The following is a 16,899-nucleotide window of genomic DNA, read 5'->3' on the forward strand; positions in this document are numbered from 1 at the left end:
ACCTAACCTGCACATCTTTGGACTGTGGGAGGAAACCGGAGCACCCGAATATGAGGTGCGTGTGGGCCGCGGCAGGGCAAGAATGGGTGGAATCCCCGGGTAGGGCGGTGATCAGTGCCGTTGCTCCACTACCCGAGCTCAACTGACCGGATGCATTTGGGGTCCTCAGGTCGTTCGGGATTAGTGCCGTGACACCCTACCTGGGTGACCGACACGAGCGGAAAGAATTTGTAGTCATGTGAGATCCAACAATTGTTCCTTTAATGGCCATTGGTCAGTAAATGGCGTCTGGGTTTCTGTGAGAAGAGTAACTATGACTGTATCAAGAAATTGGGTGTCAGGCCGACATCAATTAAAACCATGTGACAAGAAGAAAATAAGAAGGAAAAAGGCGGGCAGGCTCCATCAGAAATTAGGACACCTTAATACTTAGGCGGTGTCTCTTTCTCATCATCTGGACACCTCAATGGGAGGGTTCTGTACCAAACAGCGATGTAAAAGCATTACCGAAACGAGAGAATCTGAATCATCACCATCTCCCGGTTGCCAGACTCGTGTCTGCCGTTTTTGTGCCTGGGCCGTCGTAGGATCCGAATCGTCGTGTATTACCAGTCGACAAGAGTTGTCGCGGTGCCAAAGGGGGTTCGTTTGTCGTGAGGTGTAGGGGCAGTGGCAGTGAAGGGCAAGATACTGTCATCGGGCAGTGGCTGTGGTGGTGGCTGTGGTAGGGCATAAAGGGGGACGAAGATATCCTTGTCATGGTTCCGGGGCCTGGGGTGACTGGGGGCAGAGAGATCGTACCATTGGTCAGGGATAGCAATCAATTTGGGAAGGCTGTCGCTGTCGTCGGAGTCAAGCTCAAGGTGGAAGTCTGTACCTGTGGGCGGAGACAAGGTCGGGCCTGTGGGCAAGGACGTGCTGGCATGGCTGGGGGTGGGTTGGACTAGGTTGTCGATGGGCGGGGCGGAACCGTCTCCTATTGCCAGAGGGATGTGGTGGGAGTGGCTACATTGGGTTCCATAGACTTAGAGTTAGTTGATGTGGAACCAACCAGTTTTACCATTGGGGTACGTTATCTTGTACACTGAGGGGCTCACTTTGTCCGAGATGGAGTAGGGTCCTGCAAATTTAGGGGAGAGGAAAGAACTGGGGTTGTAAAGGGAAACCATTACTTGCTGACCGACTGTATACTCTACGGGGCGGACGGTTTTGTCAAAGCAGGCTTTACTCTGCTTTCTTCTAGCGCCTAGTCGGACAGCTGCAGCGAGCTGTGCTGCTTTAATATTATCTGTGACCTGTTGGACTGCTTTTTTTGTGGATGAGAGCGGTGACTGTGGGGCTTGCCAAATCGAGACCCAATAAATATTCAATTCCCTTCATGGGTCGTCCGGTCATGAGAGTGTGGGGGGGTGAAACCTGTTGAAACGGTGTTCCGAATAAATATGAGGGCGAATGGGAGAACTGTGGTGTTATTCTGCTGCACCATTTTCCTAATGGTCGCTTTTAAAGTGCGATTCATTCATTCAACAATGCCGCTGGATTGGGGGTGATATGCTATGTGGAATTGTTGCCTGATTTCAAACATCGTTAAAACATTTTGCAGACTCTGCCAGTGAAGTGGGAACCTTGGTCTGACTCAATGCTGCGGGGGAGACCCCAGCGTGTAAATATCTGTTGGGTCAAAATCTTAGCGGTGGCTTTTGCTGTGTTTGTCCGTGAGGGAAATGCTTCTACCCATTTCGTAAAGGTGTCGATTACAACTAGCACGTACTTGAAACCATTTCTGCAAGGGGGGAGGGGGCCAATGAAGTCGAGTTGCAAGTTTGTCCAAGGGCCATTAACTGGTCGGGTGTGACGTAATTGTCCTTTCTTTGTGTATCGTTCCGGATTGTTTTGTGCGCAGATAAGACAATTCTCCTCATAATGTATTACATCGGTTTTTAAATTGGGCCACCAACACAATGGTCTTAAATGGGCAATGGTTTTGTCTATCCCCTGGTGTCCGGGTCCGTCATGAAACTGGTAAATTATCTGGTTTCTGTCCTGGGTGGGGACCACATAAATTCCATTTTTCAAAACTATGCCGTCCTGTACCGTCAGTGTGTCCTTCCATTTATCGTAGGGGACTGGGAAGTTGCCGTCTAAAACTTGTTTGAGAGTGTCATCTGCCTTTTGGGCCTGAGATAGATCCTCAATATTGGTCTGGGAAACCTGGACTGCGTGTATCGGTTCGCTTTTGGGGGGCTGCCAAAAGTGACCATGGCATGATCCTGCCTTGGCTAAGGCGTCTGCCTTTACATTACCGGGTGGGGACGAACGATGATGGCTTCTCACATTAATTATACCATATGTGCTGTCTGATGCTGTCCTCAGAATATGTTTCAACAACGGGGCAGAGGGTAGGGGTTTTCCATCGGCTGAAACAAATCATCTAGATTCCCACAGGGGCAGGAATTCTGTCAAGCTATTCCATACGTATAGACTGTCCGAATGTATGTCTGCGGGGGTTGGGAAACAATCTGGGTGTTGCATTACATATGCTATGGCTACGAGTTCTGCTGCTTGTGAACCTAGGTGGCCGGGCAATTTTAAAGAAATCTCTTCTAGTGGGCGTCCCTCCGCGTCTTCTACATAGATTCCACAACCAGTTATTCTCTTTCCATTTTCGATCGTGGAGGAACCGTCTACATAAATCTTTAAAGCGTTGCCTGTGTTCTGGGAATCCTAGGCGCGATTCTCCACTCCCACGCTGGTTGGGAGAAACGCCTGGGCCGCCAAAATTTCCGGGGACGCCGGTCCGACGCCCTCCCGCGATTCTCCCAAGTGGCGGAAACGGGCCAGTCGAGTTTCGCAGGCCGGAGAATCACCGGAGACACCCAAAATGGCGATTCTCCGGCACCCCCGCGATTCTGAGGCCCGGATGGGCCGAGCGGCCAGGCCAAAACGGCGGGTTCCCCCCGGCGCCGTCCACACCTGGTCGCTACAGTCGTGGGCGATGCGTGAACGCTGTGGGGGGGCGAGGGGGGATCCTGCACCGGGCTTCACCTTGAATGTGGGGTGGCCCGCGATCTGTGCCCACCGATCGTCGGGCCGTCCTCTCTGAAGGAGGACCTCCTTCCTTCCGCGACCCCGCAAGATCCGTCCCCATCTTCTTGCGGGGCGGATTTGGACAGGACGGCAACCACGCATGCGCGGATGACGTCCGTTATGCGGCGCCGGCCCGTCATCTATTCGGCGCCGCTTTTACGCGGGCGACAAGGCCTGGCGCGGGTAGATGACGCGGCCCCGATACTGGCCCATTGTCAGGGCCTGAATCGGTCGGGACCGGGGCCGTTCCGCGCCATCGTGACCCTCGACGGCGCGGCCACTTCGGCGTGGGGGTGGAGAATCCCGCCCTCTGTGTTTTACTGCCTGCACATGGGTCTAGTGACCTTGGATTAAAGGGTCCTGTGTGGTGTTGGGCTGCTATGATCTGGCGACTAGGGGCTTTTCACAGTAACTTCGTTCAAAGCCTACTTGTGACAAAAGCGATTTTCATTTCATTTCATTTCTAATCGTCTGATCTGCATTAATTGTTTGCGAATCAAACCAATAGTCTCCTACTGAGCAAATCCTAAATTCATAATCCCCTACTGTGCGCGTATTGGGGGCTCTAGCTGCTTTGGCCTTTCTCCATACACATTTATTTACTGGATCAAAGGAAAGATTATGAGAGCTCATAAAATCGATGCCTAGAATGTGCTCGGCTGTTTGGGGCAAGTCGACTAAAACGACGGGGTGCCTGATGCTTATGTTCTCTATTGGAATATCTACGGGGGCTGTGATGTATCCCTGTTGTACGTGTCCGGTAAATCCACTAAGGGTGCAGGGGCGTCATTCTCCGACCCCCCGCCGGGTCGGAGAATGGCCGTTGGCCGCCGTGAATCCCGTCCCCGCCGAAGTCTCCGGTACCGGAGATTGGGCGGGGGCGGGAATCGGGCCGCGCCGGTTGGCGGGACCCCCCGCTCAATTCTCCGGCCCGGATGGGCCGAAGTCCCGCCCAGAAATTGCCTGTCCCGCCGGCGTAAATCAAACCTGGTATTTACCGGCGGGACCAGGCGGCGTGGGCGGGCTCCGGGGTCCTGGGGGGGGGGGGGGGGGCGCGGGGCGATCTGACCCTGGGGGGTGCCCCCACGGTGGCCTGGCCCGCGATCGGGGCCCACCGATCCGCGGGCGGGCCTGTGCCGTGGGGGCACTCTTTCCCTTCCGCCTCCGTCACGGCCTCCACCGTGGCGAAGGCGGAAGAGACTCTCCCCACTGCGCATGCGCGGGAAACTGTCGGCGCCCGCTGACGCTCCCGCGCATGCGCCGGGAAACTCAGCGGCCGCTGACGCTCCCGCGCATGTGCCGCATTTCCGCGCCAGCTGGCGGGTCAACAAATGCCATTTCCGCCAGCTGGCGGGGCGGAAATCCCTCCGCCGTCGGCCTAGACCCTCAATGTTGGGGCTAGGCCGCCAAAGATGCGGAGCATTCCGCACCTTTGGGCCGGCGCGATGCCCGTCTGATTGGCGCCGTTTTTGGCGCCAGTCAGCGGACATCGCGCCGTTGGGGGAGAATTTCGCCCATGGTGTCTGTGGTGGGCCATTTGTCACGTTGAAACGGTGGAGGAGTTTAAAGTGGTGCGGGACCCTCCTGTCCCCAAAGAAATTCAACTGGTTGTCTCCGGACTGTGCCTGTAACTACTGGTCTGCCTGATTTGTCCCAGAGTGTGTCGCAGACCCAAGTTGGGGAGTCCGAACACCATCAATCTGGGGTGTTGACCGCTGAATTGTCTGAACGGGCACTAACACTGTGTATGGGCCTAACATTGTTCCTAGGTGGGGGGGTTTGGTTGTTGGTATCGTTGCTGGTTCGGGGGGTTCTGTCGGCATTCGCAGGCGTAATGCCCCATGTGTCCACAATGGTAGCAACCTCGTGGTGCCTGTGCTCTCGGGCGCTGTCCTTCATGTCGAGCCTCGTTTATCCATGCTGGGTCCTGGCTAGTCCTGACTGATTTGCATCTATCTGTTCCTGATCTGCCTGTCTGTGTAGGGATTGTTCCCGTGCTCTGGAGAGTCTCTTTAAAACCCAAACTTCATTATGTGTGTGGTCAGCGGGGTCGTAATTCACATTTAGTGTGAAGTCCTCATTTAAGTGTGTGCGGTTCAAATCCCCAAATACTGCTTTAAAATGGATCCAAAGGCGACCTGCAAATGCGGTCGGATGCTTTCCCTTATTTTGCCTACAGTAATTTAAACCTTCTACCGGATCTCCCTTGTTGTACCCGATTGCGTCTAAAATGGCCGTTTTCATCTCCTGTCGGGTTCCTCCTGCATTCTGGGGTTCTGGCAAAGCTGATCTCACGGACTGGCTAAGGCTCATAACAATCAACTTGACTTCCTCTCTCTCGTCTAGGCCGTACATAACATTTTGTTGGCGCACTTCCTCAAAAAAGCTGTGGGGGTCTGCGGTGGGCTGGAATGGAACAATTTTGGCGCAAGCATCTCTCAACTGGGTTATGGATAGTGGGGTGGTGTAAACGAAATCAGGCTCATCCTGATCCGATGACGTGCGCTGTGTGGTGACCGGATTCATGGGGTTGTGTGCTGCCTGTGCAGTCGGTGGTGCGGGTGCTTTCCTTTTTGCGGCATGGGGGGCTTGATTCTGATTTCCTGTATCCTCAACATATCTCTGGGCGTTTTCATTCAATTCTCGCCAATCGGGGGCATCTTCCTCGTCTAAATTTTGTCCAAAGGTATATCTAAATCCATTCTGCACTGAGAGCAGTGACTGTAACTTCTCTATTTGTTGTCTGCATTTCGCGTGGTCTACTGTGCTCTGCCTCTGTTCTTTCGTGGAGCTGTGGAGCGCTCGCAAAGCTGCTTTTAAATCTGCGCATTGACTACTTAGCTGGGCTACCTGCTGTTCTGTCTCTTCTCTTACCAGGACTGCTTGCTGTGTATCTTGGTAGGCTTTATCGTACTGGGTCTGAAAGCAGCTAAGGTGAACTAAACAAGATTGGTGTGCACGTTTCACATCAGCCATCTCCTTATCCTTAGCTGCCAACTGATCCCGGAGTTGCTCAATTATCTTTTCACTTTCACAATTGTTTCCCTCATTCTCCTCTTCTTTCTCAACTAGCTGCCTACGGAGCGTCTTCACGACCTTCTCTGTGCCTCGCAACTGTGCCAAACAGGACACTATTGCCATTGGCTTTCGGACTTTCGCTGCATTTTTCTTATGGACCTCAGTTAGGTTGTCCCACCAAGTTTGTCCTATGCTTCCTGGACCTGACTTGTCATTCACACAAAAATTGGACCAAAGGGGCCATCCTTTCCCCTTCAAATACTTCCTCAACTCTTCCTCCCATATGGGGCATTGCTCTGCTCTGTTGGTCGCTGCGACCTTGGGTTCCTGTGGGTTCATTAAACGCTCCATCGCTTTTGTGGCCATTGTTTCTAATATCTATTTTTAAATTTCTCTTTTCTCTCGTTTCCTACCGTTATTCTTTGTTTCCTATCATTAATTTGGGACAGGGGGATAAGGCGGCGATTTGAACTGCGGGTATGGCTGAAGCTATTTTCCGGTTCACAATTCCCTCGATAGTTTTGACACAATCTAACGAGTTTACCTTGTATCCCTGTTAGTACGCATGCAGGTTAGTACACACTTCCGAAATTCGGTAATTTGGTCGATATGGGACTTGCACTTGTGGTTCTTTCTCGCAATTGGATTTCAAAGTTTTGTGGGTTCTCTCGGAGTGACAAAATCACTTCTAAATCGAGTCCCGTCAGAGGTCGCCAATAATGTTGCCAATTTAATGGAATACTATAATAATGTTGCTCTTTAGAGTCGCCAATATGATACTGAGGCTCTTTTTATGATATGATGTTATGTCCCAACAGCGTCGCCAATACTGTGGGTGTTTCTATTTCTCTTACTGAACCACAAGGCTTTCCCGTATATCGGTCAAATGACCACACAACCAGTTAGTCAGTTCAAGTTCAAAGATGGTTTATTTACACACAAGGGTTACTTCGACATGCAAGCACAATATACTACAAGTTAAACTACACCTATCAGCTACAATAACCTATACTTAACTTCAGGCGACTGGCACTGTGCAAGTGGATAAGGCCTTTATCTTGATCACGTGGCTGGTTTGAAGAAGTGGCTCTGTCTCTGCTGGGCTTATCCGTCAGGTAGCGATCGTTGGTCTTGAACTTGGCTGTCTGGTCGTTATGCTGCAGTTGGGCTGGCACAGGAGGATCCAAAAGAGACTGAACACAAGGCTGTGTCCCTTTTTATCCTTCTGAGTTTCGCGCTCTTTGGGGCAGTCCTCAACCTTGGACCCAATAGTTCGACAGGGCTTTGATCACTGCCTTCGATTTCGGCCAATAAAGGGGCGGGTGCCTTGGTGGCTGGGCGGGTCCTTTGCGGTCATTGACCTTGGCAGTTGGGCTTTCTGAGTAAAGGGAGTGGCGCCGATCAGTCTGTGGCTGTATCGGTTACCTGAGTACAGTCCTATTGTTCTGGGGAAATGGGCCATTAGAATGCAAACGAGCGGGGGTTTCGATCAGGTCTAGCTACCTGCATTTCAAATACACAGAAGCTCTGTATCTGTCTGAGTCCTGGGTTGGCCACAATTCCCATGGTCCTTTGCAGGTGGCCGTCTCAGATGGCTACACCACTCCAATATGAAACAACAGCAACGGGATCGCCTGGGGTTTGAACCCGAGATGTCTCGCACGTTTTCCGATTACAACGCCCAAGGAGCCACCGTTAACTTTATGTAAATGCAGGGGCGGCACGGGGTGCAGGGGTTAGCACTGGGACTGCGGCGCTGAGGACCCGGGTTCGAATCCCGGCCCTGAGTCACTGTCCGTGTGGAGTTTGCACATTCTCCCCGTGTCTGCGTGGGTTTTACCCCCACAACCCAAAAGATGTGCAGGTTAGGTGGATTGGCCACGCTAAATTGACCCTTAATTGGAGAAAAAAATTTAAACAATTAGGTACTCTAAATTATTTTTTAAATGTTATGTAAATGCAAGTTGTTATTTGATGAATTTTGGAATGTGTGCTCCCAGCTTGGGGACTTCCAAGTGGATAGGAGCCCACATGAGGAATTAGAGGCGCCAGGCTGGAAAATCCAACACCTCTTTTTTTTCCTCTCGGAGATTTGGGGCTCCACCAAGAGTACAAATTAACCCCCCTGAATGTTTGCTCCAAAATCTCGGCTAATTTTAGAGATAATTCCCAGATATTCTCCGGTGTTTTCGCTGAGCATTAATTGGATGTGGTATGTGAGTGGGTTACACTGGTGTTGCCAATTCTCCAGCAGTGTCCAGGAGTCTTTACAAATGTGAGATTACTCAACTGGATGCCGCTGTGAGCAAACGTTGGGAGTAAACAAAAAACTATAGGGCCATTTAAAATAATTGTGTTCTGTTTCTATTTTTGTTCGTTACAAATGTACTGGCAATGGGGAATGGAAAAGCTGCTCGACAGGGCAATCGGGGGACGTTTGACGATACCTCCAGGGATGCATGCAACCAGAGTTGGCAGCCTGTACATTCAACTCATTTAATCTGGTCGTTTGTGGGTTGGCACCAGAGAACGGTTATCATGGAAGCTGTAAGGTTTAAAAACCCCAACTGATTCATTGACACTGTCCAGTTTTCAGCACCTAGCCACAGGGAGGGTGTATTGGCCTTGTGAAAGGGAGCAATACAAGGGCGGGATTCTCCCGCGACTGGCCGGATGGCCCGACGCCGGCGCTAAGAGCAGCGCGAATCACTCCGGCGTCGGGCCGCCCGGAAGCTGCGGAATCCTCCAGCGGCGGAGGGCCAGCGTGAATTGGCGCATGCGCAGACAGGCCGGCGTGTTCCTGCGCATGCGCAGGGGGGTTCTTCTCCACGCCGGCCGTGGCGGAGCCCTACAGAGGCCGGCGCGGAGGGAAAGAGTGCCCCCACGGCACAGGCCCACCCGCAGATCAGTGGGCCCCCATCGCAGGCCAGGCCACCGTGGGACCCCCCCCCCCCCCGCCGAGGACCCCGCTAGACGGCCGACAAGCCAGGTCCCGCCTCGATGGACCATGTCCACTTCACGCCGGTGGGACTGGCCAGGAAATGACGGCCGCTCGGCCCATTGGGGCCCAGAGAATTGAGATGAGGTGCACATCCGCCACTGAAAGTCCGCACAGGCTCAAGGGGGTGATTGGCCTCCTCCTGTCGCCAGTATTACTACTTTTACTCTGATCTACACACGACTCCTTGGTTGGCTGTCAGTACCCTTAGGGTATTAACAGTGTCAACCAAGAACAATCAACAGCAAAAGAACCACACATCTGAGGACATTTACTTTGGTTTAAAGCACAACCTCTTTCTCTACCCACAACTCAGGTTGTGGTATATTCCTCAGATTCGTGCTTTGTGCCAAGCGTAGCGTCGCGTGGCTCTGGAAATTAAAACTGGAGAGTACGAGAAGACTCGAGTTAAATGTAACAAGCTTTTTTTTCTTAGAACCATGAAAAATTAATAACCCATTAAATGAGCGTTGAATTATTAATCCACACCATCAAATGTCTGCTAAAATGGCACGTTCAGCATGCAATGCCCTCTCTTTTATTTCAGTCCCATTAAGAATTACTCTGTTAAATCACACTTAACCTTTCAAGCTCTGAATCACCAGTTGCCCTGCAGAGTGACCCCGGACTCGTGTTAAGTGCGCTCCTTGGGAAATGGAGATGGCTAACGGTGGTCCTGGTGGGGCCAATCCTGGGATTCTGTGGAGGCATGATACTTGTTGGCCGTCACGTCCTTCATCCCTATTTCCTAGTCGCCCGCTCGTTCCACGCACCCACTCGCCACAACTGCTCACCCAAGTACAACTGGTTCGCCTGGGCGCCCCTTATCGGGCTGCCACGCGCAAAGGATTGGGAGAGCACCTGTTTGGACAATGAGAAGAGTTCCAGGGCTATACAATTAAACTTAAGGAGACCAAGACTTGCGAAAGTGCAGCAACAGTTCGTCTTGACTCCATGTACGTACATATTGCCCTTCCATGGCGTTGCCAACAGTAAATTGACATTCCTCGTCAGGGCAAGAATCTTATGGGCGGCATGTGGCACAGTGGTTAGCACTGGCACTGCAGCGCTGAGGACCCGGGTTCGAATCCGGCCCTGGGTCACTGTCCGTGTGGAGTTTTTTTTCTTTTTTTAAATAAATTTAGAGTACCCAATTAATTTTTTTCAATTAAGGGGCAATTTAACGTGGCCAATCCACCTAACCTGCACATCTTTGGGTTGTTGGGGATGAAACCCACGCAAACACAGAGAGAATGTGCAAACTCAACATGGATAGTGACCCAGAGCCGGGATCGAACCTGGGGCCACGGCGCCGTGAGGCAGCAGGGCTAACCACTGCGCCACCGTGCTGCCCAGCCGTGTGGAGTTTGCACATTCTCCCATGTCTGCCTGGGTTTCGACCCCACAACCCAAAGATGTGCAGGTTAGGTGGATTGGCCACGCTAAATTGTCCCTTAATTGGAAAATAAATAATTGGGTACTCTAAATTTATTTTTTAAAAAGGACAAGAATCTTACGGCATGTGCGCAGAAGCTCAAATTTCGACCTCCCACCCATGTTAGGCATTCGATCTATACTCTGTCATACAATCAGACTGGGTCTACATCTGTATTGTAGTGAGGTTGATTGAGGGACACATATTGGCCAGGGCAATAGGAACAGTTCCCTTCCTCTTCATTGAAAGTGTGTCAATAAGAACTTGCACGCCCTCTAGGTTTAACGTCATCCAGAAGGTGACCTCCCTGATTAGTGCACTCAAGTGTCAGTCTAAATATTGTGTACAAGAGGGACGTAAACCCACGACATTCTGATTCCTGAGGCAATAGTGCTACCCACTGAGCCCCAGTGGCACTGACGAGGGTAACAGTGTCCCCAATAGTTTTAAATCTAACCACTTCCCTCTGGTGAAAGTACTGTTCTTCCAAACCCCCCCCAAAATAATTGTAGGGAGTAATGTTCACAAAATGAATGCTTGTTGGTTACGATGTCGGAGGAACTGGACCGCAGCGGAGATCCGATGTCAACAGAACCAAAATGTGTTAACGTTTGTGAAAATGTGGCGATGGGGAGAGGAGAGTCCCCTTTTGCTCTGCTTGCCTTGTCATCCCAATCTCGTTTCCGGGGCATCTATATTCTGAACTTTCCCTTTTCCAAGCGTCCAGCACCCCTTGCTGAATCATTGATCCATCCAACTCCTTTTTAAACTTCAGACAAGTCACCTTTTCTGGCTGACCGTGTGTTCTATAAATAACCATAATTAATCACTCTAATCCTGGAGAAGATTTTCACATGTAGTACAATCATGAGCGTATTCTCCAATAACATGCTTGCAGGTTTACTCTACTCCGTGCTCCCCCCATTGTAACTTCTTCTTTACCTCCACCGGGTTTGCCCAAAGTCATTGTCCCACGTCAATTTAATCATCGTCTTGAGGTGACAAAAAGTCACAAGGAAGTAAGGCCAGCAGTATGGATGAGAAAGATCCCACAGCCAGTTCCTGTCCTGATCTGTGCTGAGTTAGTGATGGTACAATCAGCCTCGGCGCTCACCCATTTGGGGAGTAAAGAATCGGCCAGTGTTCTTTTTCCCTGTTGAGTGTTACCTGGTTGATGTGTGCGCTGGAAGATGCGTATGGAGGGGAATTCAGGTAAGCTCAGGGTTAAGGGTCAACTGTCAAGGATCAACACATGATGAATGATCATTGGCTACAGAAGCACAGCTGGCTGCCAATCACCTTCTCTGGGACAAAACTGCCTTGAAACAAGTATAAACATGCATCCTCTTCATTTGTTTCACCTGAGCTTTAAGCTTCATTACCTTGTAGTAATCCTGGTAGAGTGAGTGTAAAAGGATGTAACAGATATCCCTCTCAGATGCACGCACCAGACATAATCTGCTTCCTCTAACCTGACATCTGTCTTTTTCTTCCCCCTTTTTTAATTATTGTTTTAAAGGTTACCCAAACTTTGTCGCAACGTATGGTCGTGGATACCCAGGATTCGCACCAAGCTACAGCTACCAGTTCCCAGGTATGTGGACCCTTGATTCTATCTCACAAACCGGTCACCCAATCCTTCCGCTCCCTAATCCCCACCCCCATCACCGTGCTGGACAAGCAAAACCGCGACGCCCCCTTCCTGCGCGTTTCCGCGGTTTTATTCCAGTGACCAGTGAGCCTCTGGGTGGCTGAAATGTTGGAGCGAAAATCTTCTTTCAATTTGAGGTCCGTGGTCAGATCGCCAGCCGAGGGAAGGGAGGCAAATAACTTATCACTTCCCCCCTCTAACCACGGCGCCCGTCCCCGCCTGCCCCCCACCCCCTGTGATGGCAGCCTCTCCTCTGCTCTGGTCCTCTCTGACCCTTCGCCCTGGTACGGTTGCAATTTAGGAGCTCAGGGTCGCTGTGATCCCCGGTGACAGTAGCGCCTCCTTCCTCTTGGCAAATGATGATTTCTATCGGGACGTTAACATCAGTGGCAAGGTTGGCGTTTATTCCCTGTCCCTTGATGCCCTGAAAATGTGGTGGCGGTGTGCGAACCACAACTAACTGACAGGATAAGCTACTCCAGAGTTAAGAGTTCGCAGTTTTTAAAAAAAATTTAGAGTACCCAATTCATTTCTCCAATCAAGGGGCAATTTACTGTGCCCAATCCACCTAGCCTGCACATCTTTTGGATGTGGGGGTGAAACCCACGCAAACACGGGGAGAATGTGCAAACTCCACACGGACAGTGACCCAGAGCCGGGATCGAACCTGGGACCTCGGCGCCATGAGGCAGCAGGGCTAACCCACTGCGCCACCGTGCTGCCCAGGAGCTCACAGTTAAGAGTCAGCCACATCTACATTGGAACTGGAGTCCCAGATGGACCAAACCAGTTCATGGCAGCAGATTTATTTCCATAAAGCTACGAGGAAGATCACCTTGGAAGTCCCATCACATCACATAACCAAGGCATGGGCTAATCGTGGACACGTTGGCTGTCTAGTCATGTTCTCATTCATTCACCCCGTTCCCAAGGCTTCAGTAAGCCCAGTCAAGATCGAGGATGGCTCAAAGCTTCAAATGGCCTCCTCCAGCTTCTTAACATTCTTTACCCAAATTTGGGACTGGCTGTTTCCCGTTCACTTCCATGATGTAGAATTCCAACTTTTCCGTTCATTCGCATTGTGCAGAATTTCTGATGTATAACACATCGCTCACCTGCCAGATCTTCCAATGCCTCTTCCGTCAATGCTCCCCACACTCATCTCGGTGGCTTCACAGCCGCTGTCACCTCGAGGCAGCTGGGTACTTCAGGCTTTTAATCACGTATGGTATGCCTTCTGATAACGTGTTCGAACCGGAGTAAGTGATTAAATGACTGTATCACACAGGGAGACGCACAATCGGCTTATTTTTATCCGCAGCTTACGGATATCACGGGGGGGTGGGGGGGGGGGGGCAGGACATTTCTTGGCAAAAGTGTGATGTGTTTATTAGGATTCGGCAGGGGGGCAAGGCTGAATTGATTTTGTAATGGGCATTTTTACATTTTTTCAATGAAGCACATTAAATGGGGGTTGGAACGGCAGGAGGCAAAGCAAAGAGGGGCCTTTATCGGAAAGTCAAATTCTACTTTACTGCGACTCTAGCTCCATGTGGGATCTTGTATATTTCTGGAGGATGATTATTCTGCCCCTGGTGATATGAGCAGTGGATGCCAAATTCACAAAATCATTCATGAGAAAATGTGTGACTCTGTGAGCTCACACGCCGAATGTCCAACTATGTCAGAACCCCACAATCGTCTGGCTCAGAGGTGTTGCGGCATGAGCCTGCGGAGATGGCTGGTTCCATTTTGCCATTTGGCACACCCATTGGGCCCTTCTTAGATCACGGCATTATCGTGTGTGTTGTGTAGGAAGCCAGCATCAACTAACATTAACTGTTCAACCAGTTGGTTGTTTAGCGACCGTCCTAAAGTGAGTCCTATACTCGGAGAGGAGTGCAGAAGAATGAGAGGTAATGTTATTGAGACATACAAGATTCCGAGGGGGCTTGACTGGGTAGGCGCTGGGAGGATGTTTCCATTCATGAGGCAATCTAGAACCGGGAGCCACAGTCTAAAAATAAGGAGTCTCCCATTTAGGACAAGAGGTGAGGGGGAATTTCTTCGTCTTTTTAATATAAATTTAGAGTACCCAATTATTTTTTTCCCCCCCCAATTGAGGGGCAATTTAGCGTGGCACATCTTTTTGGGTTGTAGGGGTGAGACCCACGCAGACGCAGGGAGAATGTGCAAACTCCACACACGGACGGTGATCCGGGGGCCGGGATCGTACCCGGGTCCTCGGCGTACCGCCGAGGAGGAATTTATTCTCTCAGCGTTGCCAGTGTTTGGAACTCTCTGCCCCAGTGAGCAGTGGGGGCTGCCTCACTGGATACGTTCAAGGCCGAGTTAGACAGGTTTTTGATTGACAAGCGACTCAAGAGTTATGAGGGGGGAGGGGGGGGGGGGCAGTCAAGAAAGGGGAGTTGAACGTGGAGTTGAGGCCACAATCAGATTACCCATGATCTTATTGAATGTGGGGAGCAGGCTCCAGGGGCCCACTGGCCTACTCCTGCTCATAATTCGTATAACCTACTGTTCCTTTCTGTCTCTCTTTTATCTGTTTAATTAGCTCCCCCTTAAATGCCCCTATGCTAATCATCTCAACCACTCCCTGTGGTAACGAGTTCCACCTTCTCAACACACTCTCTTCAGTTTTAAGCTTCTCTAAACTGGGGGTAAGAGTTGACGGAATCCAGTGAGGATGACAGCGCTCAAAGCTGGGTAGACCCACCGTTTAGGGTAGCCTTGCTTCCAGGGGCGAGGCGGACTGGGGAAACGTAGCGCTTTGTGGCGGGTGCATTCCGTTTACGATCTCGGCGCGCCCCTTGAAGCTGTCAATCAGCCATGTGGGCAGGCTGGACACCATCAGGCCCCTGTGAGCTGAGAGCTGGGTGACTCAGGCGACACCCACAGAGCTGCCTGACATCACTGTGAAGAGAGAACGAAACCAATGAGGCTTTCCGTCGCTATTTATAGCGCAGTAACAGGCGGGGGCAGATTCTAAAAAAGAATCTGCACGTACGATTCTTATTGTCTCGGGTGAGGGTTATTTTTGGATGTGCTGCCGAATTTGAATCGGGAGAAAATTACGGGTTCTCACAGTCTTCGATGGGAGGGATGGGGGGGGGGGGGATAATGTGCAGCGGAAGGAATGACTGCACTGCCAGGGTTTAAAATCCCCTTTAATTACTGCCCCCGCGCCATGTCATGACACGCTTATTCTTGATGAATGGCTTTGTGCGCGTGCCGTGCTGTCTCTGAGATCGTTCTGCTCGTTAGCCCCAACCCGCTGTCGGGTGAAAGAAAGAAGCTCTTGAAGCCCGCCGGTGCCTGCATTTCGATGTTCTGCCGACGTACCTCTGCCGCTATCCTTTTTTTTTTTAATTTAAATTTCGAGTACCAAATTATTTTTTTTTCCAATTAAGGGGCAATTTAGCACGGCCAATCCACCGAGCCTGCACATCTTTGGGTTGTGGGGGTGAGACCCGCGCAGGCACGGGGGGAATGTGCAAACTCCACGCGGACAGTGACCCAGGGCCGGGATTTGAACCCGGGTCCTCAGCCCCGTAGTCCCAGTGCTAACCACTGCGCCGCCGTGCTGCCCCTCTGCTGCTGTCCTCCCACGCCGTCATTGCGGAACCCTCCCCAGCCAGCAGCGACGCGCGTCTGACGTGGGACGGCTCCAAGTACCCTGACCAGAAGCAGCAGCTGCCTCCCTCCCTTTCTCTCCTTCTCTCTTTCTCCCCCCCCCCTCCCGAGTTTGGAAAGAGTTAATCTGCGAAGCGGGCCTCCTCGCCTGTTAAAACATTTGCGGTGTAGCCGTGTGAAAACGTTCGCCTGCCTTTCTGTTTTGGTGACAGCATAGTGAGAGGAAGCCTGTACCTCCAGCCAGCCCAGTGTCTGCTGTGTTTCATTCAACATGTGCGGGCTAACCAGGATGCCTCACTTCGCCCTCTCCTCTCTCTTTATTTATTGGCTGTTTTCGGTTTCGTGCTGTACAAGTGAATGAGCCTCATTTATATTTGGATATTTATATATATAATTTTTAATCACATGATGAATAATCGTCCACCTTTGATTTAGTTTTTTAATGTTTTTTTTAAATTGCGATTTCTTGCGTTCTCTATTTTTTTTTTAATCCTTTCACGCCATTAATTTCTTTTCTTATTTCACTTTTCAGACTGTTTCCAGATTTCACAAGATATTATTTTTATCAACTAATTATTTTTTTCCCTCTTGCAAATTAGCAAGGTCTCCTGCAGTGTTAATGATTGCCTGGGTAGCTGGCTGTGATTAATTGTTGCCTTTTGCTGTAATTATCACTAATAATAACTGCCTGGGCCCATCACCTCATTTATATTTATATATATATTTTTAATTATTTTTTAAAACACATTCCATCAGCTGTCCGCCATTTTACTTCCCGCATGATTTAGTGGCTTTGTCTCATTTAAAAGCTTGCTTTATTTTTATCTTTTGCTGTATTGTACAAGCGGTTGCTTCCATGTCACCCTCTTTTAATTCCGTGAGCCGTGGACGGTGCTGTGTATTTTTTATGTCTGCCGGACAGCCCTCTCGCAAGGTTTCGCTTTTAAAAAGAGCAGTTCTGATTTTTAATGGTCCCCGAAATGAAAAAAAAAAATGGTGGCTGTACAGTAACCCCACCAGTTTGGTTAGGTCGATAGTTAGCATCCTGCCACAACT

The 16,899-nt window shown here is 50.6% G+C and overlaps 1 protein-coding gene across 15 annotated transcripts in view; it reads left to right on the top strand.

Annotated features, from left to right (window-relative positions):
* The window catches only part of msi2b (musashi RNA-binding protein 2b), a 603,647-nt gene that overhangs the window by 454,379 nt on the left and 132,369 nt on the right, over positions 1-16,899 (top strand). For 14 of the 15 annotated variants that reach the window (XM_072469818.1, XM_072469819.1, XM_072469820.1 and 11 more), the window contains one exon: positions 12,058-12,132. In XM_072469818.1, coding sequence (XP_072325919.1) covers positions 12,058-12,132 — 75 coding nt within the window. Of the gene's footprint in view, positions 1-12,057; positions 12,133-16,375; positions 16,894-16,899 lie in introns of those variants that run through there. The other variant, XM_072469833.1, reaches the window with a different exon arrangement.

This window comes from Scyliorhinus torazame, chromosome 12 (genome assembly GCF_047496885.1).
Source record: "Scyliorhinus torazame isolate Kashiwa2021f chromosome 12, sScyTor2.1, whole genome shotgun sequence".
In the NCBI taxonomy this organism is placed as follows: domain Eukaryota; kingdom Metazoa; phylum Chordata; class Chondrichthyes; order Carcharhiniformes; family Scyliorhinidae; genus Scyliorhinus; species Scyliorhinus torazame.